Source organism: Triturus cristatus, chromosome 9 (assembly GCF_964204655.1).
Source record: "Triturus cristatus chromosome 9, aTriCri1.1, whole genome shotgun sequence".
NCBI classification, from domain to species: Eukaryota; Metazoa; Chordata; class Amphibia; order Caudata; family Salamandridae; genus Triturus; species Triturus cristatus.
Genome location: NC_140592.1, coordinates 921,365,889 through 921,393,799, shown reverse-complemented (window position 1 = coordinate 921,393,799; position 27,911 = coordinate 921,365,889). Strand labels below are relative to the sequence as shown.

The following is a 27,911-nucleotide window of genomic DNA, read 5'->3' as shown; positions in this document are numbered from 1 at the left end:
AGTCTCCCTATTTCTTACTTTTCCTCCGGCCTCCTTTATTCTTGGTTTTATTTTGTTCATTGTGTCCTTCCATCCCCTTTCTCTGCATTCAATTTCCCTTTCATATTATTGAGACCTCTCCATATTACAACTATTTACATCTTTCCTTCTTTCCCTCTTTATTTGGATCTTCCAATTCTTTTCCAGTCTTTCCTTCTTTGCAGTTGTTGTTCATTCTTTCTGCTTCCCATTCATTTTTCCCTTTTCCAATCTGTCTTTTCATCATTCCGTCCTTCTTTGTCATTTATCTTCCTTTCTGTCCTGCTCCTTGCTGTGTCTCATGTTTCATTCTTTCTATCTTTTTAGCCATTTTCCATCTGTAGTCGTTCTTTTCTCTCCATTCCTGTTTCCTTTTGTACCTTTCTTCCAGTTATCTTCCCTTCTTTCTGTCTTTTCCTCTTCCCTTCCTTTTTCATCTTCCTCCATCCATCTTTCCTCCACCCTTTAACTTCCATATGAGAACTGTATACTAAAGAATTTTTCTTTGTTACGTTTTCTCCTGTATTGGCAAAGCCAGTAGAACAGTTTTTAAAGTGATAAACATCATTTGTACATGCAAAGCATATAACCAGCATTTGTGAACGTCTCTGTGTACATTCATTGACGCAATAAAGGCAGGCATATTCACATCACCAATGATTCTTATATTTTGTCAATATTTAGAATTTCAACATTTTGACCCAAAAATATTTACATGTTAGCAGTATAGCCTCTCGTTAAAATATGGTAACTCGTTGATTTGGTAAAGGCACATAATAATTGATAGGGTTTTTTGGTAAAATTATAAACTGTTTGAGGCTAGTGGTCAGTTGTCCAAGTCTCCTAGCTATGACACTTTGAAGTAGAAGTCGGAGAGAAAAAGCAGGGTCGGACTGGACTCTAGGGCAATCAGGCAGTACCTTATGATCTGGTCTGACAGATCAGTGTGTGGGCTGGTTTGTAGCAGTTTGTGGGCCTTTTGTATAGCTAGATGAGCCATTTTTTACTTTTCATTTTCCTGATATTAGCACAAACATCACTGGCAGCAAACTCAAATCCAGTCGTATCCCATACCTTGCAAAATATCCATACAGCATGTCTTTACAAGTTCAAAACTGCCCTGATTTGCAAATGTGGGCCACTTATTAAGCTATCTGATTTGCTAACAGGCCCACTTTTATTTTAGCGTCCAGAACTATTTTGTGTCTGGATCCAACCCTCCTAGCAAGGAGAGAACTCTCAAAGTGATCTGCAGTTTGGGGAAGGTACCTATAACAATATAGGTGTTTACTCTGTCAAAAGATTCATAGCTCATTTCGCCAGATTGCAAAATGCCTCAACCGTAAACCAAGTCTGATACTCCAGGTTTACATGAGTAATTTCCCAGCACATGGAAAGGATCAATACTTGAGCCAGCATGAGGTAGTAGTCTTCCATAAGTAATGTTGATAGTGTGGTAAAGTCTTGAAACTGTGTGTGGTGGTTCAAATCCCCAGGAGTCATTCTGCTGCAGTACCCAAGACTCCCACTTTTTATTCCATATTCACAGACTGCAATGTACATTGCGCATGGTTATTCACCAGCTTTCATTAAAATGAAATGCAATGCAGCGGTGAACTCCTTTTTATGTGGGAGGGTGCACTGTTGTACCTTCTTTCTGTCTAACTCCTCTCTACAAATTGCATCTTTTGCTCATGCATTTTTCACAATCTTCTTGACATACATCTTTTAATACATTCGGGTCAAGAGTAGATCTGTGCAGTTACTGCCTGTGTCTCTGCAATGCCTTTTGTCACAAATCCTATTGGCAGCATGAAAGAGGGGATGACTAAATATGGTTATGTCTAAAGCCCTGCTCCCACAATGCTTTTCAAGAAACCCAAAAGAAGCAAACCAAAGAACTTTCAAAATGTTAAGAAATTTCTATAGCCTAACCAATACCTAACCCTTCTAGCAGATGCCAACAAACTCAAATCAGAGACACACAAAAGGAAACACAGCATAACTTCTGATACAGACAGTTTAATGTACTTTTAAAAGGCAAGTTATCAGTAATTTACAGAATCTGCTGGTATGATTATCCTCTAATCCTGGAGTCTGGGAGAGAGCACTCCTCGTCGGAGAGCTCACACCCAAAAAGATTTGCCATGTTCAAATCGTTCTCTAACTCTGTGAGCCCTAATTTCAAGGCTCTCTTAAGGCAGGACCACTTAATCTTGTCTACTACGAAACCAGGGACATTTTTGAATTTCCTTCTCTTCACTACATATAAACTTGAAGATAATCTGCTTGTTTTTCAGGACTCAGTGAAGTGGCAATAGTGCTTGAATAAACGGTTTCTGCTTGCAAGGTAAGTCTAACGCCAGGCCTTAGAGTTAGGCAGTTTTTAGACTCATGCAGTCTAGTAATCTGCCAGCCTCAGATATGAACGGATCAAATTCTCTAATCTGGACAGCTCTCGGGCGTCCATCCTCCATATCCTAAGGGGGAAAGTTAGAAAAGTAAAAATCTGTCCTATTGTCTTCAAGTGGAAAATCAAGTTAGCTCCACCTTGACACTTGGGACTTAAGGGACAGATCTTGATTGGCCCAGAACCCCTGGTTTTGTACCTTTACAACTGGATCAGCGAATTTCTGTGATACTGCTGCCCAAAGTTCTGACCGTCATAATGCTTTATGGGTGTATGCCAACTTACTAACAGAATTTAAATTTAGTTTAAATTTAGTTTAAGCTGCTTTTCTACATTCATTTATTCAGGCTGCCTTACAAGCTGGAAAGTTGCTTCCTGTTCCACTGTACAAATTGTAAAATACGTAGATTATTTAAATCAGTGATAAAGCTGAAATATGTGGAACACCACTGTAAAGATTCTGTGTTCTAGAGGAAAGATTCCGTACGACCAATCTTGAGAAACATTCAACACCAACCCAGTGCAGTTCAGTCATCCTTTCTCACATTTTCCCAGGTTATTGAGCAGAATGGAGTGGTTAGTGGTGTCAAAGGCCACCGGGAAGATTTAACAAAATCAGAGCTAGCAACCCCCTAACCTACATTTAGGAAATATTGACAGATGTTGTAGGTACACTGTTAGTATGTGCTGGAAGATACAGAGCTTGGATTTGGATGGAGCTGGATTCAAGCTAGCCTGGCTAAAGAAGGGTGACATACCCTGAAACCGGTCCCAGGATGCTTGTTTCCGGTCCGGGGAAGACCTAGCCTGGCAGTTCGGTCTGGACTGTTCCCATGGGGCACAGGGTCAGGACTGATTTGCATATGGCTGGGTCCAAACTGGGGTGGCGTAGTGGACAAAAGAACGATGGATTTAACCCAGATCTTTTGACTGGGGAGAATGTTTGCATTGTCAGCATTCTGGCCATCATTTGTTTGCTGTAACACTTTTTGCCCTAAGTGGGATGGGTATGCCCAGACGTGGGCCCCTTGCTTACTATGCCACTGGATTCAAGCTAGCCTGGCTGAAGAAGGGTGACATACCCTGAAACTAGTCCCAGGATGCTTGTTTCCAGTCCAGGGAGGACCTAGCCTGGCAGTTCGGTCTGGACTGTTCCCAAGGGGCACAGGGTCAAGACTGATTTGCATATGGCTGGGTCCAAACTGGGGTGGTGTAGTGGGCTAAAGAACGATGGATTTAACCCAGATCTTTTGACCGGGGGAGAATGTTTGCATTGTCAGCCTTCCGTCCATCATTTGTTTGCTGTAACAAGATACAGAGCAACACAAATAGGAAAACAGTCAAAATGTAACAATTGTAATGGCCAACCCATGATGCAAATAATATAGTGACGAAAAATTGTGTTTAGAGGGATCATCATCCTTTAATCCCATTTCCTAAAATTGGATTAACATAAAACTAAACTGTTCTAGAGCAACAATAAACACAGAATATCTTTAAATACAATGACCCTGGTCACCTTCATCAGGCTCTAATTTCCATTAGGCGTCTTTAGAAAGGATCATTACATTAACATCTAGATCCACTCCCAGACATCTGTTGTAGGATGAGGATAACTCCATTTTATGTGAGTAAATAGTTTATTGTATAGTTAGTTCAAACCATAACATTCTTACATTAGATAACATCCTTCACTCCAGAATGTAAAAACAATGCAACATTTTACAGAATAAAAATTGTCATGAAGTGTCTAAAAACAACAGGTATAAAAAGTCAATGCAAAACGTGTTAAACTTTGCTCTGCGTCCAAATCTTTACTAGCTGAGCATGCTAATATACAAATAAAGTGCATTTATGATAAAACTAGACATTTGTGGTGTCAGTCTGATTACTTACGTCCTATTTGGCTGAGTTATGTCTGTAAGTCTCGCCGTCCCTCAACTAACAAAATTGTACTGGAAATACTACTGAAGTGAGTCCAATTTATAAATTCAGGAAATTGGTGTTGACCAACTATGCTGTCTCCTTCTCCTTACAGTTGCATTTTTGCACGAGGGAGTAGAAATAGCTTTTTTCTCCCCCATTAAGGTTACCATCACTGAAGTGCTTCCGCCTTCACTGCTTGGTCATGAGCAAGTAAAAACTTTATCAATCTACAATACATTTGGGGTCCGATGGATCCAATCCTCTAAAGACGGCAGTTCTACAGGTGCTTATTCCTCTAACCAAGAAAGCTCTCCTTAAAAACATGACTTGCGCTGGTTGCAGTTTCTTACAGTGACATATGAGGTGAATAAAGTCTTCTTTTTGACTGCCGCAAAGACGTCATTCCTTTGAATCAATTTGCTTCCAGTGCAGGGCATCCGCCAATGTAGGGAAGTTTATGAACCGCAGTACCATTAGTTGTCTTTTTATACGAATAGAGAATGTGGAGTCTCGGTAGGCTGCCGGTTTAAGGACTTTGCAATTGTTAATCACTGTCCATACAAGATATCTTAGGGAGAAAATGTTTAAATCCATTGTCAGATAATTACATTTTGCTGCTTTATTTATTGCTAACTTGAAAGTTGGAAAAGGCTAATTTTTATTCCAGAGATCATTGGTACAAGTTGCTTTAAGTGCGTTGTCCATGAATTGGTTGGGCAGCGATTTGTTTTTTATCCTTTTCCAGCTCTAACCATAATAATTTGTTGAGGCTGTTTTCCACCGGGTTTTTTAAAAATCCTGTACCAGACCTTTATATACGTGTAAAGTCTACCCAATGATTCATTCATTAACCCGAACTTTGGGCGCATTAGCGCTAGCGAGGCGGTTGTAAGGATTTGTCAAACCTTTTTGTAAATGCTTGTTAGGTTATTAAAAATCACAGAATCTTTCCCATGCATAGCAGCGCTAGAGTAAATTAAAGTTGGTAGTGTTTTAGCAGCAATAACCGAGAGCAGCGGCCTTAGTGATGGTCCCTCTAGTTTCTTTGTCAACGACCTGAAGGCAACCGTTAAGGCCCCTGCTCGCTGTGTCATGTAGTTTTTCTGGTCATGATAGGATAGCTTGTTATCTATATAGTGTCCCAAGTATTTGTAGCTGGATATGTTCTCCAATAGTTTGCCTTCTAGCCAGATATTATATTGTGGGGCTAACCGGTTGGCAATAAGCATTGTTTTTGTTTTGGATATATTGGTTTACAGCTTGTTTGCGGGCAGAAACTCCGAGAGTACGACTAACAGTCTGGTCAGACCAACCTTAGTTAGACTTAAGAGTACAATGTCGTCTGCATAGACAAGGTGCGAGAGCTGTAACTTACCTAAGTGCAGTGAATGAGAATTAATTCTATCAAGCTTTCCAGATAGGTCTGATATGAATGAGTTAAACAGGTGCGGGGCCAACACACAACCCTGTTTCAGGCCCGTGGACGTATACACTTTCCTTGAGATTCTAGCACCATCTTCAAGTTTCACTCTGACCCAAGTATCTGTATAAAATAACAATAGACGCCTTAGGATTCTCTCAGGTATGTCCCAGGCTTTTAATTTTGCCCACAATAGTTTCCGGTCCATATTGTCAAATGTGGCGTTTAAATCTATGAAACAAAGATGCAGATCCTGTTTCTTGTTCTTGCATCTTTCTGCTATTAGAGAGATTGACAGAATGTTAGAGACAGTTCCAATCCTGTTCCTGAAGCCTGTTTAGTTTTTTGGGATCAAGTTGAGTTCCCCATGCCAGTTGACCGGGTCTTCAAGGATTAATGAGGCAAAATATTTAGCTTCGACATCCTGTAGGGCAATTAGCCTGTAATTTGAAGGGTTAGTTCTATCTCCTCCTTTATAAATAGGGGTTATAATTGATTGTTGCCAACTGTCAGGAATTTGATTGTTGATCTCAACTTCGGCATACAGCTTCCCTAGATGAATGCTCCAGTATTCAGAGTCATATCTATAGGTGGCCTGCAGAATCCCATTCAGGCCTGGAGCCCCATCACTTTTACCTTTATTTATTACATTTGTTATATCCTCCGTTATGTAGTGGGGCTGGTTTAATAGTGGGACCCATTCTTGCCCTGGTGACTGAGTCGTGCCCTTTCATAGTAATTGACATTTGCATGTTTCCTATAATTGTGGCTTATTTTGGATGTCTGCTTCAGATTGTTTCGGCTGAATGTTTGATGGCTTCAGTTTGAATTTTTGAATGAGAATGTTTGCCCATTCCTGCTACTGCACGTTTGACATTAAGACGTTTTGATGCCTGGTCATTTGATTTATCATCTGCCAAAATGTATTCAGGTTAGAATGCATTACGCTATACATTAATTTGGACCTGAAGCTCTCTTTTTTGCTTTTTTAAATTCCCATACCTTCTTTTTATATTGTTTTCTTAGTTGTTGACATGTTTCCCATGTAATCCCTTCGTGTTTTTGTGATTGCAACTTTCTTTGTGTTCTTTTTAGGTCCCTTTTTAATTGTTGCACTTCATTTGGTAATCCTTTAACTGTATTATACCTTTTAACCTTAACATGGGGTGCTTCCATTATTGTTGTTAGTTGGCTTAGAAAAAGAGACTAAGCTTGGATCCTATTCATAGGTTCATTTGCCAATTCTGCCAGGAGATCTTTTATTATCAAGAACCATTCTGTTTTGGTATCATTTGTCCATTTAAGGTGTTTTAAATGTATTGAATTTATTTGACCCTCTGGTATCCTAGTAGATTGATGCCTTGTCACATTTAAATTAAATATGATATGTTGAAACGATTGATCGCTCAAGGTGGTATACTCTATGTAAAAGTGATCCAGCAATGGCATTAGAGAAAGCGTTATAATTGTAAAATCAAGTATTGTTTGTGCCTTGGGGCCATAGTGTATTTTTTATGGCCAATTGTCTTCTTCTGTTCTTCAATTAAGCACTCGCATGCCTTGATATTCAAGGTCTGTTGCTAATTGCTGACCAATTCGGTTTATGTGAGTCGTCCTGACTTGAGATTGCTGTGGAACGTACCAGTATGTATTATCTGCTGTCAAAATGTCTTTTTCGTCCGGTTTGAATATCAAGTTGGCATTGAAGTGTCCTGTCACTGTTAGATTCCAAGCAGGCTCAGCACAACGTAGACCTGTGATTCTTTTACTTAGAAGAGCATTTTTCAACTTTTTAGTTTGGAGCTTCGTTTGTGTGTAATAATTGATCTGAACAGTGATCCATGAATTTAACTAGTTGTATACTCAGGTCCAGAGATTTCAGCTGTTCAGTTGTAATTTTTAGAGCTGTAGATATGTAGACTGTCAACCTACCTATTGCACGACCGTGTTGCTTACTTTTTTCTGCTGCTACTGTGTAGTGAGTGAAGCCTGCTATTGGAAGGTCTTCCTGCGACCACGTCTCTTGCAGAGCTCTTATATCACAATTTGCCCACTCCTGGGGCGGAAGCCCTCCTCAAGTAGTTGCTTTGCTCCAGCTACGTTCCATGATAGGATGTGGATAACACCACTTTCGAAGGTACTGACCTTTTCTTTCTTTTGTCAGTCACTCCTCTTATTACTAATTACACTGTGAAGCCAGTTCCATTGGTTTGGGTCTGAGCAGATTTCCCCATGTGGATCTTTGACTGATCTTTTCAAAGTCTCGTCTATACCGCTTCTGCCATTTGCATTTTGTAAAATTGAATAAACCTGTGTTGGTACTGCTGTTTGGTTTACTTTTCCTTTGATTCAACGTGTTTGCAATTCTTTTAAAGGGAGTGAATAGCGAGGTATAGTCGGGGCTGATATTTGTATGCCCCAGGCTACAAATCAATCAGAGTTATTTAGTATTAGGTATGCTAGCTCTGGCATCTGCCATATAATTAGTGTTTGTTCTTTAGTTGTTTTGTGGATCCCTGCGAGAAATTGGACTGATAAGAGGTCTTCTGATTGTATATGCTTTAGTTCCAACATTTCTGCCATAAGTTTCAGAATGTTCCTTCTTTTCAAGATGTCTTGACTACCCTGTGTTTTGTATTCGGGCATCCATATTATCTGTTGGGTAGCCTGATTACCTCGTACTATTGCTTTTAATGTGTCCTTTCCATTGCATTTCTTTGAATAGGGTTTCTCCAGATTTAGAATACAAAAGCTTAATTGCCCTTGAGGGGAGTGACAATGCTTTGTTGCATTATAGCACTGTGTTTGAGTTTGAAGTGCTTCTCGGTGGTGGCGTTGACCTATTACTTCCCATAATTGCTGTAGCGGTGAGGATATTGCGTCCATATTCTCCGCATGTTCGTTTACTTCCATAGGAGCAATTATTAGATTACTTGTATCTCCGCTTTCTGCTGGTTCCAGTGTCAAATTTTGAGCTTTAGCCTGGGTTTGTGGCTTCAATGGAGCTTGTGTCATTCAGGCTTTTATGTTCTCCCTTTGCCTACTTCCTTCGTGACTTCTTGTGATCGTGGTCTCATTGTTGTGGCTGTCTTGTGTGTTTCAGCCTCCTTATAAAGAACCACGGTGTCAGCCACTTTAGAGATACATGTGTTTTTTTCCAGATCTCCTATGGCGACCAAAGGCCCAGCAACTCCACGTTTATAGTATCTTTATGCGATGATAAATTAACTACTGTGTTAGGAGGAGAGGTACGATCATCTCGGGTCATTCCCTTCTGGGATTTCCTTGAGTTGTATACTTCTTTTTCCGTTGAAATTATGTTCTTGGTGAATTTTCTGGAGGCCCAAGTTTTGTCTATATACATGCCACCTGACCCTTAATTAGAAATAGTAGTGTTACATGGGAGACTATCTCTTGTGGTTTCAGCGGGGTGTACTTCTTGGCAATCTCCTTCTTTGGGTTTAGAGAACATAAAGTAATAAAGTATTCTCTGATGCCTAGCTGAGATTCGGGAGCAGTCATTTTGTTTCTCGCTTTCCTTTCCTTCTTTTTTTGTTTTCTTGATTGAATCAGCTTCTTTTCTGGTTGCCCAGATGTAACATTCTGTGCTACCGATTGCTTGGTGCTTATGCATTCCACCATGTCAGCGGAGGAAAGCTGAGTTTTGTTTTTAAGTTCTAAGGTGGAGTTTGCAGCTGCCTGTGGTTGAGTCTGGCTTGTGATTACTTCTGATTGTTTTATATGAACAGTCTCTGAGTGAGTAGCAGGAGTGACCAGACGTTTGTTAAGAATAAGTATTTGTTCTAGCAATGTTGGTAGAAAACTTATTTTGTCTAGTATTAGCCCACATGTACAAGACAATTTCTGCGGGGAATAGTCTGATTGCACTCTTTTAATTAGTGCAGTTAGGTTATCAAGTTTCACATTTATTCATGCTATATATGAAGCAATGACATTAATTAGATCTATTTGTATATTCAATTTATCTGACTGCATTATCAAGGTAGCTGTTGATTATGGATTGCTTGCAGTAGTGGTGCGATGAATTCTGTATGAACGTTAATTTTACTATGGTTGTTAGCTGCCCCTTTCTCAGGTGTACAACTAGATCTCTTGTTTAGTTCAGGTTTAAGTAATGAGTTAACTCCAAAATCTAATGTCTTGTCGTGTCTGCTGGTGTAGTTTGTACTAAATAGCTGATTTTCCACTACTTGTCTTCTTTGGGCCTCGGTCCGTACAGACTGTGGGTCCACTGCCGGTTGACTATCCTGCGATCCATCCAAATTTGTAGTGGGTAGGCATGAATTTAGCCATGAGATCGCAGAGTCTTTAGTACTTGATTGAACTCCATTTTATATATGTAACATTTTATAATCTTATTTTTTAATTTGATTAGAAAATAGTATGACAAAAACCAATATTCAATGTTTAATTAGAGATGGAATTTTTAATAACTTTCTATTTGTGTATGACGTGCTACTATTGGTTAGAAAATATATTTAGGAGGTACTTTCAGGCACACTGCATCTACTGTGGTTGTCTGAGCTAAGTATAGTTACAGAAACTTGGCACATAGTAGAAATAGCTTATCTTTCCAGTGCAGATATAAAAGTGACACATTGCTGCTCAGAAACAGACAGCTGCAGTGTACTAAACATTTTACATGTGCACTTTATATCAGAGGCAAGTCCTTATATGCGCGCTGTGACAGAATGTCTACATAGCATTATTCACGGTATTTTACTCTGTGTATTCTCATGTGTTGACCTTTTAAACAAATCGCCGAAATATTTTTAAAGAACTGCTAAAAGTCTATTGTTGCCAAAACTTCAATCACTTACCCGCACTCCTGCACTCCTGCAACCTTGGACACCCGACACCCGCATTCTCCCCGGTCCACCACGGGAATCCATCCCGATTGATGTGGAGGGAGGCGCGGCCAAAGCAACAACTTCCGGGCTAGAGGGGAGGAGGGCACAACGTCATACCCTGCACACTGATCTTCAGTACCATAAAAGCTGAATGCCATACATCACGCGCAGCGGACGCGCCGATGGCGCGCCAAAGGCAAGCCCGTCTGCGCCCGTCCGCGCCCGTCCAGGGCCTGGGGCCATGACCCCTGCCCGGGTCTTCACCCATATCAGATGCTATAGCCGCGACACCCTACTGAAACTTCGAGCACCGGCAACCACTCCTTGCCTCTCTACCTGGAACCCGGCATGCGAACACACAGTCTGCCCACACTGTGGGTTTCTGCCTTTCCCTGATCCACCAATCAAAACCTTATGGCGGAACATGTTCCTCCTTAATTGCAGGTCACTCCCCAAACACACTATAGAGATATCGATGCTTCTAGAAGAACTCCAACCAGATATCTTGTTTTTAACCGAGACCTGGCTTCACTCCGACTCAGAACCTGATCTTATTCAGGCTCTACCCCAAGGATATCAAGTCCTGCGTGAAGACCGCATAACAGGAAGAGGTGGTGGCCTAGCAGTCATCTATAAAGACTCCTTTGGGTGCCGCAACTTTACCAACCCTATACCTGACTGTGAAAGCCTCTCCTTTTCCTTAGACTTCTCACCAACAAGCACGTTCACGGGGATACTTATCTACCGACCCCCTGGGCCCATAGGTCAATTCCTCCACTACCTACCTTACACCTTAGCTAATCTAGCCTGTAACACATCCAACTTTACCCTCCTCGGAGATTTGAACATCCATCTTGACGATGTCACTGATCACACTGCCCTAGAACTGTCTTTCAGCCTCTCGGCACTTCAGCTCAAGCAGCTAGTGCAAAAACCCACCCATGCCAAAGGACATCTTTTGGATCCTATTTTCAGCAACTGCACAGAGCTCTCAGTAGACACCCCTCTCCCCCTGCCCTGGACAGATCATTTTCTCATCCCCTTCTCCTGGTCTAATCCTCCCCCCCACTCTTCCCCCACCACAGTCACCCACACAAAACGCAACTGGCCAAAACACTCCCAGTCGGATTGGGTAACGAGTCTCAAGACCTACACGCCACCTAACACACCCGACCCCACTCTAGCCATTGAAAATTATAATAAGTGGATCTTGAACTCACTCGACTCCGTGCTTCCCTTAAAACGCACGGAATCTAAACGTAATACCCGAACCGCTTCCTGGTACTCCCCTGACTTACGGGAAAAGAAACGCCTCTGCAAAAAACTTGAAAGGAGGTGGCGAATGGATTACTCTCCCTCCGCGAAAATAGCTTACAGAGCCGCAATAAAAACATACAAAAACGAAATTCACATCGCGCAGGCAACCTTCTTTGAAAACAAAATCAATACAGCCGCCTCTAAACCTAAGGAAATTTATAAAATTGCGAAAACCCTTCTTAAGATGCCAGACAAACCCCCCAACCCCCTTAATGCACAAACCCGCTGTAACAACCTAGCTGAGTTATTTTTCCAAAAGATACAAACCATCTACACTACCTTCCCCCACATCCAACCCCCCATCCCATCCACCAAGCAGGGTGAGCCGAGACTTTGTTCTCCAGTAACACTCAGAAACTTCCCACCTCTTGACCCCACCTCGCTCGAAATCATCATGCGTCAGGTGAAATCCGGCTCTCTCAACGACCCAGCGCCTCCATGCAATCTGCTGACAGTAATCAAACACATCCTTCCCACCACCCTCCACCTGCTTAATGCCTCGTTGTCCACCGGGACTGTTCCACCCCCCTGGAAGCAGGCCATGGTGAAGGCTCTTCTTAAAAAATCCAACCTGGACCCAGACAACCCAGTGAACTTCCGGCCAATCTCTCTACTACCATGGTTAAGCAAAATCCTTGATAAACCCGTCAATAGCGCTCTGGCTGAATTCCTAGAAAATAACCATCTACTCGACTACTCCCAGACGGGATTCCGTCCCATGCATGGGACCGAGACAGCCCTCATTGCAGTGACAGAAGAGGCAAGAAAGATCATGGACCAAGGAGGATCTGCCGCCATCATCCTCCTTGACCTAAGTGCCGCCTTTGACACTGTAAACCATACCATCTTACTGCAAAGACTTGCAAGCCTAGGAATCTCCGAGAACGCTTTGGCCTGGCTCAAGTCCTTCTTGTCAGACCGTTCATTTAGGGTCTTCGAGGGTGAAACCACCTCCCCTAGCAAGCCCCTCGGGTGTGGAGTGCCACAGGGCTCTTCTTTGAGCCCTACACTCTTTAACATATACATGAGCCCCCTAGCTGAGATTGTCCGTCCCTTTGGAATAAAAATAATCACATACGCAGACGACACTCAGCTAGTGGTAGCCCTCAACCATCCACACACCGCACCCAACCACCTGAGGGACTGTCTGGAAGCAGTGTATTCATGGATGACATCGTCTTGTCTCAAATTGAACGGAGACAAGACTGAGCTGATGCTCCTAGGTAACCCCCCCAATCCCACCATCAACCACCTATGGCCTACCTGCCTCGGATCCGCCCCCACAACCAAGGATTCCATCAAAAGCCTAGGCATCTGGCTGAACAAATCTCTCAACTTTAGTTGCCAAGCAGCCAAACTCTCAGCTACGTGTTTTGGTCTGCTAAGGCTCATTCGGAAAATCCTCCCTCTTCTACCCTTTCAGGCAAGACAGACTATGATCCAAGGTCTGATTTTGTCGCGCCTCGATTTTGGGAATGCCCTCTACCTGGGAGCCCCTCAGGCCACTTTACATAAACTCCAGGTCATCCAAAATTGCGCAGCCCGCACTCTCCTCCAAACCCCTCGCCGACTCTCCATCAAACCCGGACTGAAAAATCTTCACTGGCTACCAGTAAGGCAAAGAATTGAATTTAAGAGCCTATGCATCATCCATCGAGCCTTCTGGAAAACCGGCGCCCTTATCAATCATTCACTGGCTACTTCCTACATACCAAACAGACATCTTAGATCTACTTCTTCTTTCCTCATCACCATCCCCAGGATTAAAATAGTCAGATGTGGGGGCCGATCATTCTCCTACAACTCAGCCAAGCTTTGGAACGCCCTCCCCCTTCATCTCCGCTCAGAGCCCAATCTGCTCCCCTTTCGTAAACAGTTGAAAACCTTGCTCTTTAACAAATCTGATTAAGCTCCTAATTCTCCACCACACGCCTGTCCGTTAGCGCTGGGACGCCTCAGGGTAACTATCGCGATTAATAAATCCTCTTTTCATTTCATTTCATTTCATTTCATATGGAGAGTATTAGGCATAGTCTATATTACGCACCATTGTAATTGTGTGTGCTTTGCCTATAAGGGAACAGTTTATGATTAAAATCATACCTCGCGAGGGTTTGGTCAGGCATATGGGTTTGAGAGATATTTGGTAGGAACTGTTGCTTATGTTATCCCTGGGCAACCATGCACTATTTCACTACAATTAAATAACTAAGTTACTTCCTTTGTACACTTGACTGTCTGAAGGAAGTTAGATTGAGCACTCAAGTTTTTCTACTGGAACTGGTAGTTCTCAGATAAGCTATGGTGTATTATTCATTCATAACCAACTGTTCTTCCCCAGCTATATTTTGTCATACAAGGCATTGTAGACATTTTAAAAATGATGCTCAATAAATCAGACCCGAAGGCATTAACTCTTTTTGGGGTTGAGATATCACTTCAGACATAAGTATACTGCCTTTTTGCCATACTCAAAATAATCTTGAGGCCTGTGGATCATGTTCTGGTATGCAAAGGATCAGATTGTGGCCTACTTTAGAAACAAAACAAACTCCATTCTTTGATTATCATATTATTAAATGTGCCAGAAAAGAAACAATGTTCCAATATATTTCCAATATTTGTTTATTTCGAGGTTTACCGACATATAACACGCACACAAAAATAATTATGCATACAGTATAAGAGCAATGCAAAGACTTTTAGCAGACATTATGGGGAAATGTAAAATAGAAAACGATAATAGTCAAAGAATTTGGCAAACCATTCATTAGTAAAACACAAACTACATGCTTATCAAAACCTTAAATGTCAGTCTACAAGGGCTTCCTTCCGATCCATACTTGATACACACTGTAACTTATACAAACACTATAGGAGTCGGATCTGTCTGCATGACTTAATGCGGGCAAATAATTTGTAAAACTCAAAAGCAGGCAGCGAGGACGAATCCAGTGCTTTCTCTTGTTCATTTTTGCCAGGCAAAAAATGAAAAATGCTCAGTATTTCCAATAGCGTTATATTTTGCCAAGTTACACCTGCTAGTCTCATCAACAGGGCAAACATTGCATTTACACCTGAAGGTCTTTATACACCAAATACCATAACCAAATTTCACAAAGTATGTTTTTGCTTGGTTAGGTAATATATTGTCCAAATGCAATTGGAAAGAGATTTGGTTAAAATATATTTCATATGCTATGATATGTAGGTTCTTTCTGTTAATGTCTCTAATGTTCTTGGCTCAAGGAAGGGCAATTGCCTTCGTTTCATGCAAGGGTGCTTACAACTTGACACATACTTTACAAAACTCATAATATGCACTATACAACGGTGAACTGAGATTCTAACCGAGAGAAAAATGATAATGATGGTTTAGGATGTCAAGTGACGGCCATTGTTACTGTGTCCAGTTGACCGGGTTTCTGGGCCCAGTGTTTGGGTGACTAGGGGGTAGAACCACTTCCCAGTGGAAGACCGAGAACTGCTCCAACTGGTCTGTCACTTAAGGTAATTATTGGTGCTTGAAATATCCTAAGATCCACTGAATTCCTCGGGGCGAGCAAAAACAATTAATTCTGAAATATTTGGCAGCAGTGCCTACGAGGCCTGTGGCATCACTGAGTTCATAGGTTCCTACTAGGACTTTGCAAACTCAATTTCAATATTAGTGCCAATGACACCTTTCCATTGCATTATCTCCCAAATCTGAAATGCTAGAAAGATGAGTTTGAATGGACTGGAGATCAGAATGACACAACGACCATGGGTGAAAGAAAAAATCCTTTGGTCTCTTTATGAGGGATGAGTGATAAAGAGACCACAGCGACATTGAATGTGGTCAGGGCAAACCTAACTCACCGCCCTTGCTGTCCTAGAATGCCTCCTGCCACCCATTGGCCTTTTTTCTGAGCAGTTGATTCTATTCAATATTGAATCACTTTTGGACCACAAATATATGCAGAGTTTAGTCATACACCTTTTTTTACATCCTCCAGATCCAAAGCCCACTTTTCTCTTGGGAACTGGGAATTACAGCATCATCTTCTTCTGGGACATCTAGCAGCAACAAAACTCTTCCTTTAGACACTGAGGCTGCTTCTCAGCCTCATGGTAAACATCAGTATCAAGAGTCCTGTTTCTAATTAACTACCCCTCTAAGACATTTAGATGATTACACCCTGCTTTCAGTTTTGGCACTGGGCCTGTGTTTATGTTAGAAATGGGCACTGGAGGAAAGCCGAGGCCTATCAGGTCAGGGTGCAAGGTCAAAAAAATCATAACACTCTTGTGCCCTGCTTTGCCTTACTTCCCTCTGTTTTGAATTTCTGCTTGTCTTTCTGCCCTCTGTTTTGCCTTTTCTTTTCGTTCTTTTCGTTTTTCTGGCATCTGTTTTGCCCTCTTTTGCTCTGTTTTGCCTTTCTGCTCATTATTCTGCCCTCTGTTTTGATTTTCTACTTTCCCAACTTGTAAAAGTGGCTGACTGTGTACCAAAATACTATTTTGAGGTTCAAAAGCCTGTTTATCTGTGATTCACAGGCTTTACAGTACAAAGAGGTTTTGCACATAAGGACTAGAGCGCCTGAATAGTCATCCAAAATGGCTTCTCAATGGAAAGAAATTGTCATAATTCTCCACTGTTCGGTTACAGCAGTTGACGGAGCATCTTTGTTTCTATTTCACATCAGCCTTGAATGTCATGAGAGGGAAGCATGTTGTTCACTCATCTTATCCCATGCCCTGGCAGCAGTCCACTGGCCCACAGCCCATTTTAGGTTTGCTGGAGATGAGACTAGTGGCTCTTGAAAGGGATGTTAAAAGGAATGAAATTCCTAAACCTGCCACATCAGCGACTTCACTAGACACAGCTGGGGTTATTCCCAAAGGCAAATTTACATGTGAGAAAATCTGCACAGGTAAGTGTAGTTTAACACTTTTGAATATCTTTCCCTCCTTTGAATATTCACCATTTATGAGTGTAAAGTACTCAAATCTGTAGATTTTCATGTCTCCACCCCCTGAAATGGGATGTGGAGTCAGTAAAATGATTATACACAACTGTAAAGTTAAAATTAGAAGTGACTTTATCACTGACTGTATTTGACATTCCTCAAACTTGACGAAGATCTCCCCAGTCGGTAAGCTATAGGGAAAGGTCTTAAAAGTGGGCTTACTCTTATATAGGTGGGCGGGTGCCTGTTCATCCCTAAACCGCTCACTTAACCTCTCCTTGCTCCTCTCAACCTCTCCCATTTAGTTGTAATTATTACCCATTTTCCAGCCACTCTGCCCTTTCCCTCTCACATTTACTACTAAAACATGTACCTATGTGTGCAAATATCTCTGCTGTGAGGGTGGAGAACTTTGAGTATAAAAGATAGAAGAGTTAGAGTAGTAGATGTCCATACATAGGTTTGTAAATAGAATTTTCTATATAGTTTTACTATTGTAGTACTATTCAATGTATTACAGAATGCACTTTGTGAATAGTCCCCATCATTCTTAGAGTACCTTATCATGGTATTATTCCCTTGTTGACAAATTATTTGGGATATATTGGATTAAACAGTAGCTTGAGCCTATGCTGCCATTTGCAGCCAACATTGTTCTTCATTGTTATCGGATCTATGAAAACTGGTAATGGGTAACGGTGGGGCATAATGATACGGCTTTCTCACATTAAAAGGCCCATCAAAAATATTGTATTTCTTATTTCGCCAGCCAGCATCAATTAATGCATAACAAATTAGAAGGGTGCTTGGGAGTACAGCTGTAGTAAAAAGACCATCACACAGAAGGACAAGTACGTTCAATACTGGCTGTGCATTTTATTTTAAACGGCTATGTCCATATAAGAGATTCCTGGCCCTTTCCTTCACTAAGGTGTGTAAATTCTTAACAACCAGTGATAGATTAACCACAAAGATTACAAGTATCATGGTCAATTCAGAGGTACCTTTTGCTGACTAGGGTAATTCCTGTGAAATCGTTAAAGAAATAGTTTGGTATAATATAATGTTTATCGAATGGACACCTCACTTCTCTGAGATCAGCATCATAAATATGGGAGCGCTGTCCTCTGAGTAGACAAACAAGATCTAAAATCCATACACTTCATGTTTAATACAGTATCTAATTTTGCAAACCATCACCCACAATCCTTCCTCAGACAGTGTTGTATACTTGGAGGATAGCTTCACATTGCAGTCCAGTCCATTATTGTAAATTCGGCCTCAGGGTTTTTAGCAGTACATCTTAGATCAATTTGTTGAAGCACAGACACCTCTTCTTACCCTAGAAATTAGTCATCTGACCCAATCTGTAACAGAGTCTCCTGGAGAACAAGTATAACATACTCTTTAGAAACATAAGAAATATTCATTGGTTTCACAAATACTTTTCTATCTCTACTATAATTCTCATGGTAAAACCTATTTTAAAAAAATGATGATCTTAAAAGAAAACTGTATTACTGATTCAAAGCTCTCTGAAAGGTAACTAAGTAGAGGCCATCCCATTGTTTGTGCTGTATATGTATTTGTTTTGCACCACTCAATTCAGTTGGTGGACAATTGTTATGCGCTAAAAGTGCCTTTCAAAGATGGGGGACAAAAACGCCATAAACTGGGAAGGTGGGCTGTCCTACCTGCACTGGGACATACAGGGCTTCCAAACACTCGGCTGATCCTGAGGAGCCTTAAATAAATTTACTACCACCCTGCCTCTGCTTACCAGCCAGCCTCTGCTTACCAGCAACCAACAGTCTCACCCTTCTGAATGCTTCAATATTGTTCTTTAGTGATCCATATTGTAATATTTGTAAGCCATTTATCCTCTTTAACAATGTGCCTTGGCCTCAAAGTTTTAAATAAAGTTGCTAAAAAATAGAAAGTACCTTTCTATTGGCCTCTGCTTGTTAATCTCTCGCTACAAAATGGAATTTCATGTTTTACAGATTGTATGAAAGGGCTTTTCAAAGGCAGTTACTAGTTCCAATTTGTGGTATTTTCTTGAATATTTTGATGTAAAAGTGAAGGTAATCTTTCAAGAGCAACTGTTGAACCGGGTCATTTAAAGCATTAAGTGCTGTAACATTGATCACAGTGTGGTAATACCAATTTTTAAAATGAAACACTTCCTAGAAATATTTTGTCTCAAAACTGAAAGGCATGATCTGAGGAATTGGTGTTTTAACTTACAGACAAGAGCTAACCTCCCATCTGGGGCACAAATATTATGGGTTTCCTTCATGCATTTACGGGATGGGATAGTGATACAACTGTGCATCACTTTACTTTTGTTGTGTGTAAGTTTGAATTAAAGACATCGAGTGTCTGTATTTTACTCATGCTGCAAACCATTGTGAAATGTCTCTAAGATGTAGTGTAGGTTGTGCTTGTGAAATTCCTCTGAATCTTTTGAGAATTAAGCAAATCAAAATGTATTATCTCACAAACCCTTCGACTTTCAAATTAAAACTACTGTTCAAGAACTACTCAGTTGGATGATATCTTTGCTTTTTATAGTTCACCCCCCCCCCCCCCTTCTCCAAATAAGCTTATTACTAGCCTCCTGAAACTTTACACAAGTCACTGCTGTCCGAGATGCAAGTAGGCAACCCCTTGACTCTAAATGTTTAGTAGTATCTTACTGTAAGATTTTCGTAAAGCAAAAAATGAACTGTGGTATATCTTGCAGGAGCAAGTGGGCATAGCTTGCTTTCAGTGTAACTACGGTTTGACTTTTCTTGCTGCAAATAAGTGTTGTCATCCTTAGTGTTTTTAATAATTGAGTGTCACATATGTCATAATCTAAATTTTATAATGAACGCACATTACATTTTTAAATGTGTTTTATGATAGTTGTTTCAGCATTTATTAATGCATTTCTTCACAGATGTTAGTTAAAAGTTAATATGTAATATATCTTCGGTTGTAGGCATATTTGAGTTCCAGGCTTACAGATACTTTGTACACATATTTTGATGATACAATATAGACTTATAGCCCGCCGTAGCGGGCTATACCGGCTATTAAAGGCCCGCTGCAGCGTTAAAGGCCCGAGCCGAAGGCCGAAGCAGCGGGACTTTAATAGCGGTATAGCCCTGCTACGAAGGGCTATAAGGCTATTAGAACATTCTGCCACTACAGGGCAGAATGTTCTAACAAATTAAACAAAGGCTTCTCGAAGCTCGAGGGGATTTAAATCCCCTTGAACTTCGAGAGGCCTTTACCGGCCCGTGGAAGCATGGAGCACTCCATTGTCTACAATGGAGTGCTCCACATTTCAATGTTCTAATTAAATTTGCATTCTGTCTTTCAATGTGATAAAAGAGCCACCCATTTTGGAAGTTTCACCAGACGAGCTCGTGTAGAATAAGAATTGTGGTAGAACTGTAATTTGGTTTAAGGTTTACCTATTATACCCTTCAAAGGAAGGAGAATTGCTCTCAGACTTCCAGTTAGAACTGTTAAAGAACCATTTAATGGTGTCTTTTTAATCCTGATAGATTGAATGGTTAACCTCATTACTTGAATCATACTTCAAAACTGGATGAATAGAGATGTTTAAGAACACATTCAAATGTGTAGACCGAACATTCAAAGGGCTGCATTATTAATTACCCTTATCAATAGAAAAAAATCTTTAAAAATGATATTGCCTGTAAAAGATCAAGTTTATGGCATCATTGTTAAGATCATAGAAAGTGTAGCAATGTAAAGGCAAATCACTGTGATCAACTCCACGTTGCCTCTGGTTTATATGCCAGCCTATCAATATTCGTGGCCAATTGTTCGTAAATAATAATGATGTATTCACATTTACTGCTAGAAATGTGTTTAAATATCATGCTGACTTTTGAAATCACTGCCTCTTTTATTCGTATAATGCAGTTGCTAAACTATAGCTAGGTTTGACTGTACTATGATGTTGATTTCATAAAAACCCTTTTTAAGGTAATAAGACATGTATTATGGTAATAAGACATTAGAGTTTGAAGAAAATGATGCTGTATTTTAGGTTAAGTCATATGGTCTAGAATTTTGAGAATCACAACGTATTGTACATCGTTTGATAGAGCAGAAGAACGTTCCCAGCAGAAGTGACAGGAAACCTTGCCCTGATGTGGTCCATGATCTAGCAGTCGTAAAAAGATGTGACTTGTATTTAGAGAACAATTCTTCGTGGGCAGGTCAGCTTGATTTTCCTGTAACACATGTTTAAGAAAATTAGGTACGTACTGTGAGCAATCAGTACAATGTAACACTACAAATGATCATGACTTAATATTAAGTGAGCCACTGAAAGATTGTCCACAGTGCTGCACGGAACATTGCTATATGCAGTTCAAAAATCCATTTACAGTTACACTTTAGGGAGCTCTGACTGAATCTTGCAATTTGATAATGAAAGAAAAATATATTTTGGGGGAACATTGGATGTACAATGTCAATAAACAGATAAAGGTTAAGTGTTGATTTATCTTTTCTTGCTCTTTAAGTTGTAGGCAAAGAAGGCAAGAAGAAATTGGGCAGGAGTCGATCTTTCAGCAGTCATTCAATTCATTCAAAACAAGGCACGCTGGAGAAATGTGCTAAGTATGGTTCATCAGTGTTTTAACTGTTTATTACATTCACAAGTAAAGTCCTTTGGAAATGTAACTATGGCCTTTTTTGAGGGATATTTTATATGGGCATTATAAAATGTTTGCTTTGTAAAGGCTATATTTAGAAACAAATGCTATATTTAGAGTTCAGTGGTAGCTGAAAATCCTATATTTTCAGAAGTGAGTGATAGATCTAAAGGATAGTTAATTAGTAGAATTTCCTTTGTCATAGAGCATTGTAGATGAAATTCCACAGGGGACTCCTGTCTGGATTTTCATCTTCTCCATAGATTGAAGTATTTTTAATTGCTTCTATCTCTTTGTATAATCTGCAGCTCATACCACCAGAAACATGCTATATGGTATACAAAATATTCTTCACTACTTTATAGAATTATTGATAAAGTATCATCAAGACATGCATGTACATTGCTTTGTGGGGAGCTGTATTAATCAAAAATGTAGCCAGGAGCATAATGTGTGGCAATGATGACTGCATGACAATTGATAGTTAAATTGCACATCAATTCATTTTTAGGTTGAGCATTCGAGACCTCTCGTATATACTTTAGTATATACTTATTGTGTATATACTTTGTGGGCTCTGGAGATCAGCCCTAGGACTTGTCTGCTTCTGCTTAGGGACTTTTTTTTCTGTTCAACTGCATCTATTTAACTGTCTTGATAGAAAACGACCAGCAGAGGTCAGTAAAATACCAGAATCACTTTAACATTTTCTAGATTCCAGCCCATAGGAATTGTCTTCCACGATCACAAGTAGACAATAATATTTGTTTAAAATCTTGTATTTTCAGTGATATGACCATCAAAGGCCCCGATTTTATATTAAAAACAGAGCTTTGGACTATACCATTTACTGCTGAGAAACAATATTTCTCTCTATGTGTTCCCATACCTGGTCATACAGTTTGGTGTTTACTTTCCCTCCATGTTAAAGAACAGCAAATGTTTCAGCACCCAGCATAATGTGCTGCATAGATAAATACATATAAGGTCCCAAAGGCAAAACAATAGCATTGCAAATGCTTGTTTTGGTAAAGCATATACCAGTCCAAGAGCCAAATGGATGAAGCTGTTCTGCAAGCTTTATGGGATTAGACATTAGAGTGGCACATTAAGAATTTGTAAAACTGACACGAATTTTACTGTTGTCTTTGCAGTTTCTTAATATTAAAGTAAAGCTTTGAATACGGGCTCATGGACCCTCCTCCCACAATTAGTGTATTACGAATTATTTATGTGAGGTTTCACTTTTTAGATGTAGGGGGTGCCTTTCCTCTTTAACCAATATCATTGATATTATTTTCAAATTGTGTATCGTCTCTTTTATGTGGATCTGAAATTTTTGTCTGCTTTGCCTGAAAATGAACCCTGGGATAGGAAAATAGAATTATTATGCCTAAATTAAATTCTCCCAATTAATCTTACAAATTGATTTTGTATGGTTTGTAATTGTATGCATGTAATTGCCCTTCGATGTTTCATCCACACTGACAATAAAGTAAAGTAAGCTAAATGAGTAGACCTTAATGATCGCCCATTAGTCTAATACATTATTTTTGTTGATATGTTAATTTCTTTTTTCTGATTTTAGTAAAATGAATTGCACAGGGTGCACAACATTTTATCATTTAATGGAACTTCCCAGTGGTCATAATTACTGGGCTAATTTTCTGCTGTCAAATTATAATGTAATCAATAAAGAGCATTGTCAAAAGTGTGGTTCGAGGTGCACCTGCAAATCATTACTGCTAGAGATGTAAGGCAGGGTTATTGTGGAGTAGCTGTGTATTCATAACCTGAGGCTGTGGGCTGCATTCATGAGAAACATCACAATTTGTATTTGGTTAATTAGCTCAACCATTTTCCTCATGAAATTGTTGTTCCTTGTGGCTTCCAAGTTTTATTATAATTTTATTTTGTTTCTTTCTTTCCATTATTTTTCCAAGTTCTATTTCTAAACCCTATGTGACTGATTTTGCTGTAGGTCACTTTTGTATAACCCTCTTGCCATTAAGATTCTTGACAGAAGGTAATCATTGTTTAATTCACGATATTCTCTCTGAATTTTATACACATTAGAAAATCTTTGTACATTTATGTGATTCCAGAGCACATTTTTTATGTGTTTCTATTTTGAAACACATTTATAACAGACTTGTAACTTGCAAGATGTAACCTTTTCTATGCTTACTTTTTTATAATTATTCAAATCAGTCAAATACGGTACATTTGGTTGAAATCACCAAAAGACTAGAAATATGGCCTGGCTCAATAAAGGATATGGAGCTCCCACAAGCTGCAATAATAGTAAGAATCCTCCTTTGAGTAAATCATAATCTACATCTTCTCCCCTCATGCATAGAAGGGTATGTGAAGCAGCCTGTTTTTCTCACTCACTAGGCAACAAATCCCTGAATGCTGCTGTCTTTCAAAGGCAGACTTTTCACCTTATTCTCTGCATTGTGTTTCACTCCCTTTCATTCTTCCTGTTGCTATTCTAGCGGTCTTCAAGAAATGTCCAGCCAGTGGTGCGAATGTGTTTTTGAAGGATGATGCATGCATGCCTGCCTTCCAATGTTTCTCAACAGTAAACAGTGTGATATTTAGCAATAGTCCTTTAGAATGCAGAGGAACAGCGAAAAAGTCTGACTACCTCAAAGCGCTAGTTGGGGATCTATGCAGTTCTCAGGCTCCTTGGATCTTTTTCAACAGTGGTTTTTATGAACCCTTATTCCTCTTTTCTGCCTCTGTCTCACACCTCCATAGTTCTAGTTCTCATTTTTCAATGCACCCCCATTCTCATTCACAGAAACTCGGCAATGCATCATTCAAGCTGCTCAAGAAGTAGAACTTCAGATTTAGAGGATTTTGAGTTACTTATAATTTCTTCAACTGTTCTCCCAGCATCACAACTGCTATCCAAGATGGTGAACCACAAGTTGTGGTGAAGTATCAAGCCCATTCTACCTTCTCAGGAACCCCCAGATCCTCGACTGAGGAGCTAGTGCTGATTCTGACCTGAGAAAATATGAACCATGCACCTGTCTCAGTGAATGTGATAACAGTCACTCTGGAGGTGGTACAATCACTTGCTGATCTTGACCTGAGAAAATAGGAATCATGCACCTATCTCAGTGGACGTGACACCAGGCTCTCTGGAGGTGGTACAACCACCTGTTGATGCACCTGCTGATTCCACTGTTTTAGCTCTAACCGAAGAAGGACCCAGTCAGCACACTCAAATATTTCTAGCATGGCCAAATTCTCAAAGCATTGCTACAAAACACATAATAATTGGAGACTAGTAAGATAAGTGATCTTCATGGGAAAGAGCTATAAAGGTGATTGATGGGGATGGTCTAATTTCTGGTAATTGTGAAGACACCCATTCATTTGAACATATGAGGCAGGTTTCTTGTGGACATTGGCTTCTACATATTCCTTATACAAACTCTATCCCAGAAATCAAACTGGATCTGGCAATGTTTTGTCACAGTAACAAGTCAGCAGCACCAGATGTCACTGTGTGACATTTCTCACAGAGTTGTGCACCCATGAGAAGTGATGATGAAGGCCTTTATTTAGAGACATAGGCGCTGATGATGTAAGTTCCCTTTTTCCACACACCTCATTAAATCTAGAGCCTCAGGGATGTTCTGTCTTTTATTTTCCTTTTTTCTTGTGGAGGTAGGTGTTTTCTAAACTGCCTCCTCCGCAGTCTTCGATTCTGACGTTATGCAGCAGATGCTGTTTAATAGAATCAGTGATGTAGCTGTGCAAATATAGCATTGGGTGCTTGGACCCATTAGATAAGGCCTCATACTTTGACATGTGGGTACTAATGAACACAAATACTATATGTATGGGTGAATTCCAGATTGCTCCTTGCCACTCTAAAGTAGAAATCACAGACGTTATCCACATCACATGCCCAAAACACACCTCATGAAGCACAAGGTAAAACCTTCTTCCTCTCACAGAAAAGAATAGGTCAAAAGAGTGCATTAGGAAAATTGACTCTTCGGATGCATTAGAGCTTCAATCTGCCTCTCACAGGTTAATTTCACCCTATCTGCAGGCTCTCATTCACACATTGATGCCTTTCATAAGGCCTTGCTTCCAAAATAGCTTTCAGAGGGCTATCACTATTTGACCACACCAACAACTTCAACTTTAGTCATGACAATGGCAGCTTCAGCCACAACTCTAGAGGTTTTGTCCTAGAGTTCCAAGCATCTCAGTACACAGCTGAACTCAGTCAACACAGATGACTTCCACAACTTTGGTGGCACCAGTATATTTCACAGTCCTGGCTCCGTAAAAATCGGAATACCACCAATGAATAATATGATTTTGAGAAGCATTCTGAAGAGTTCAGCCCAATATTTGACAAAGTCTCTGTACCCCAAAATGAAAAAAGGGCAAGACAGCAAGTTTCAAAGAATCGAAGACTTTTTTCATTGAATTGTGCAATTATATTTTACAATCTACTGATTGTGGAAATTGAGAGTGATGGAATGTGCGCAGAACCCTTACTCCCTTCCAACTAGACTAACTGCATGGCTGATCGCTGATATTCAAAATGCCAGTGGGTTCAACACCTCTCCTGAGTGAATCCCATAGGTCATTGCCTCAGCAGAGCAAGCACATTTCCTGATAATACTGAAGTTGTAGACATGCCAATAACTTCAGAGCAGCAACGGGTGAGGGTGAAACCCATGCCTTGTCGCTGAACATCCGAAAACGGCTGACCAGGGACAACTTCCAGGTGTGAAACGCTGGTCCAGGAACAGGAGACGCGATATTGCTGGGCGTGGTAGCTGCGAAAGTGGCGAATTTCTAATGTTGGCCGCTGAGAGGAGAGCAGACGATGACGGGACCTGAGCTGAGAGAAGGGAGCCACCAGGTGCCTCGCTGAGATAAGGAGGTCCTTTCTGGTTTAGGAATTGTTCTGATAGACCAGCCCTACCCAGTTGGGGGACCCTGGGCAGGCATACCCTATAAATAGAACCTAGATGTTCCCCTGTAGTTAAGTTCTCCTTTGCTGCAAGGTCGTCAGTAGTTTCTACGTGTATATAATTGCAAGGCATATCTGGAATTTCCCTGCATGTTTGACAAATAAGGAGCAACTCGCTATTAAAACTAGATGGACAAAGTATGTGACAAATGGTATTGAGGGGTGCAGGAGTTGGAGCCTCAGCTTTGAGTCCTTCATCCATAATTCTGAGGGCTGAGAGGAAAGCAGTGCAAACACGCGTTTTCGCAAGTGAGGAGAGAGAAGTAGAGCAGCAGATAAATCAATTGGGCAGCTATCGCCAGGTCTTTCGACGAGTACATGTTCTCCCCCTGCATTGGCTTTTATCAGGGTTACCCCTAGAATTAGCTGTCAGCGATATGGATTCTATGTACGCTAGGGCAGAAGATGTATTGGTACCTGAGACTGATATTACTTTGAATACATTGGGGGTGGAGAATCCAAAGGCCACTATCAACTCGCAAAATATCCGGAGCAGTGGAATTGTGCAAATAGTTATATATCTAGTGGATCTGAGGAGGGAAATGTGGCTTATAAATCTCATAAAGACTACCCACTATTTGCAAAAGGTCTCAAACCAATGCTGGAGGGTTCAAATTGCCACTCCAAAGGCCAGGCGGTTCTTGCTTCTATGGAAATTTTGGCAGGGCAAAACATTGATCCAGCAGGGGAAATGGGAGTAGGAAAAGTCCCAGCTCGACCCCCCCCCCCCCAAGATTCAAATGTATCAGGTACCATGGGACTATTGCAGGTACAACCACTTCAGGGACTCCAGGTGGAGGACTATGTCAATGATATGGGACGTCATAATCAACAGCAACTCAATGAGATATCAACTGGGCTATCTAGGGATAGGGATAGGCAGGCCTCGATGCACCAGGTCTAACAATTCTTTGAAACTATCCTAGTGGAGATACAAGATTGTAAATTTTCGCAGGCCCAGGAAATTGCCACAGTTCATCAAAGGCTAGATAAAATTAAGGGTACGGTACATTTTCGCAGGCCCAGGAAATTGCCACAGTTCATCAAAGGCTAGATAAAATTAAGGGTACGGTACAACAGATTTCAGGACGATTGAAAGAACTTGAGCAACGAGTGTCAGACATTGCGAACCACTCCTTGAGCTAGGACAGTGATATTTTTACAAAAAAAACAAAACTGCAGGCCTCACAATTGAAAATGGATAAAATGGAGAACTATGCGAGAAGATCGAACCTGCATTGTACATGGTTTCTGGGGGATAAGGAACGGATAAATGACCAGTCTAATCCCTTGTTATATAT

At 40.6% G+C, this 27,911-nt stretch overlaps 1 protein-coding gene across 1 annotated transcript in view; it reads left to right on the top strand.

The window, feature by feature from the left end:
* Positions 1 to 27,911, top strand: part of PPP4R4 (protein phosphatase 4 regulatory subunit 4) — a 2,085,322-nt gene that overhangs the window by 1,909,817 nt on the left and 147,594 nt on the right. The window contains exon 23 of the mRNA XM_085626471.1: positions 21,465 to 21,561. Coding sequence (XP_085482597.1) covers positions 21,465 to 21,561 — 97 coding nt within the window. The remainder of the gene's footprint in view (positions 1 to 21,464; positions 21,562 to 27,911) is intronic.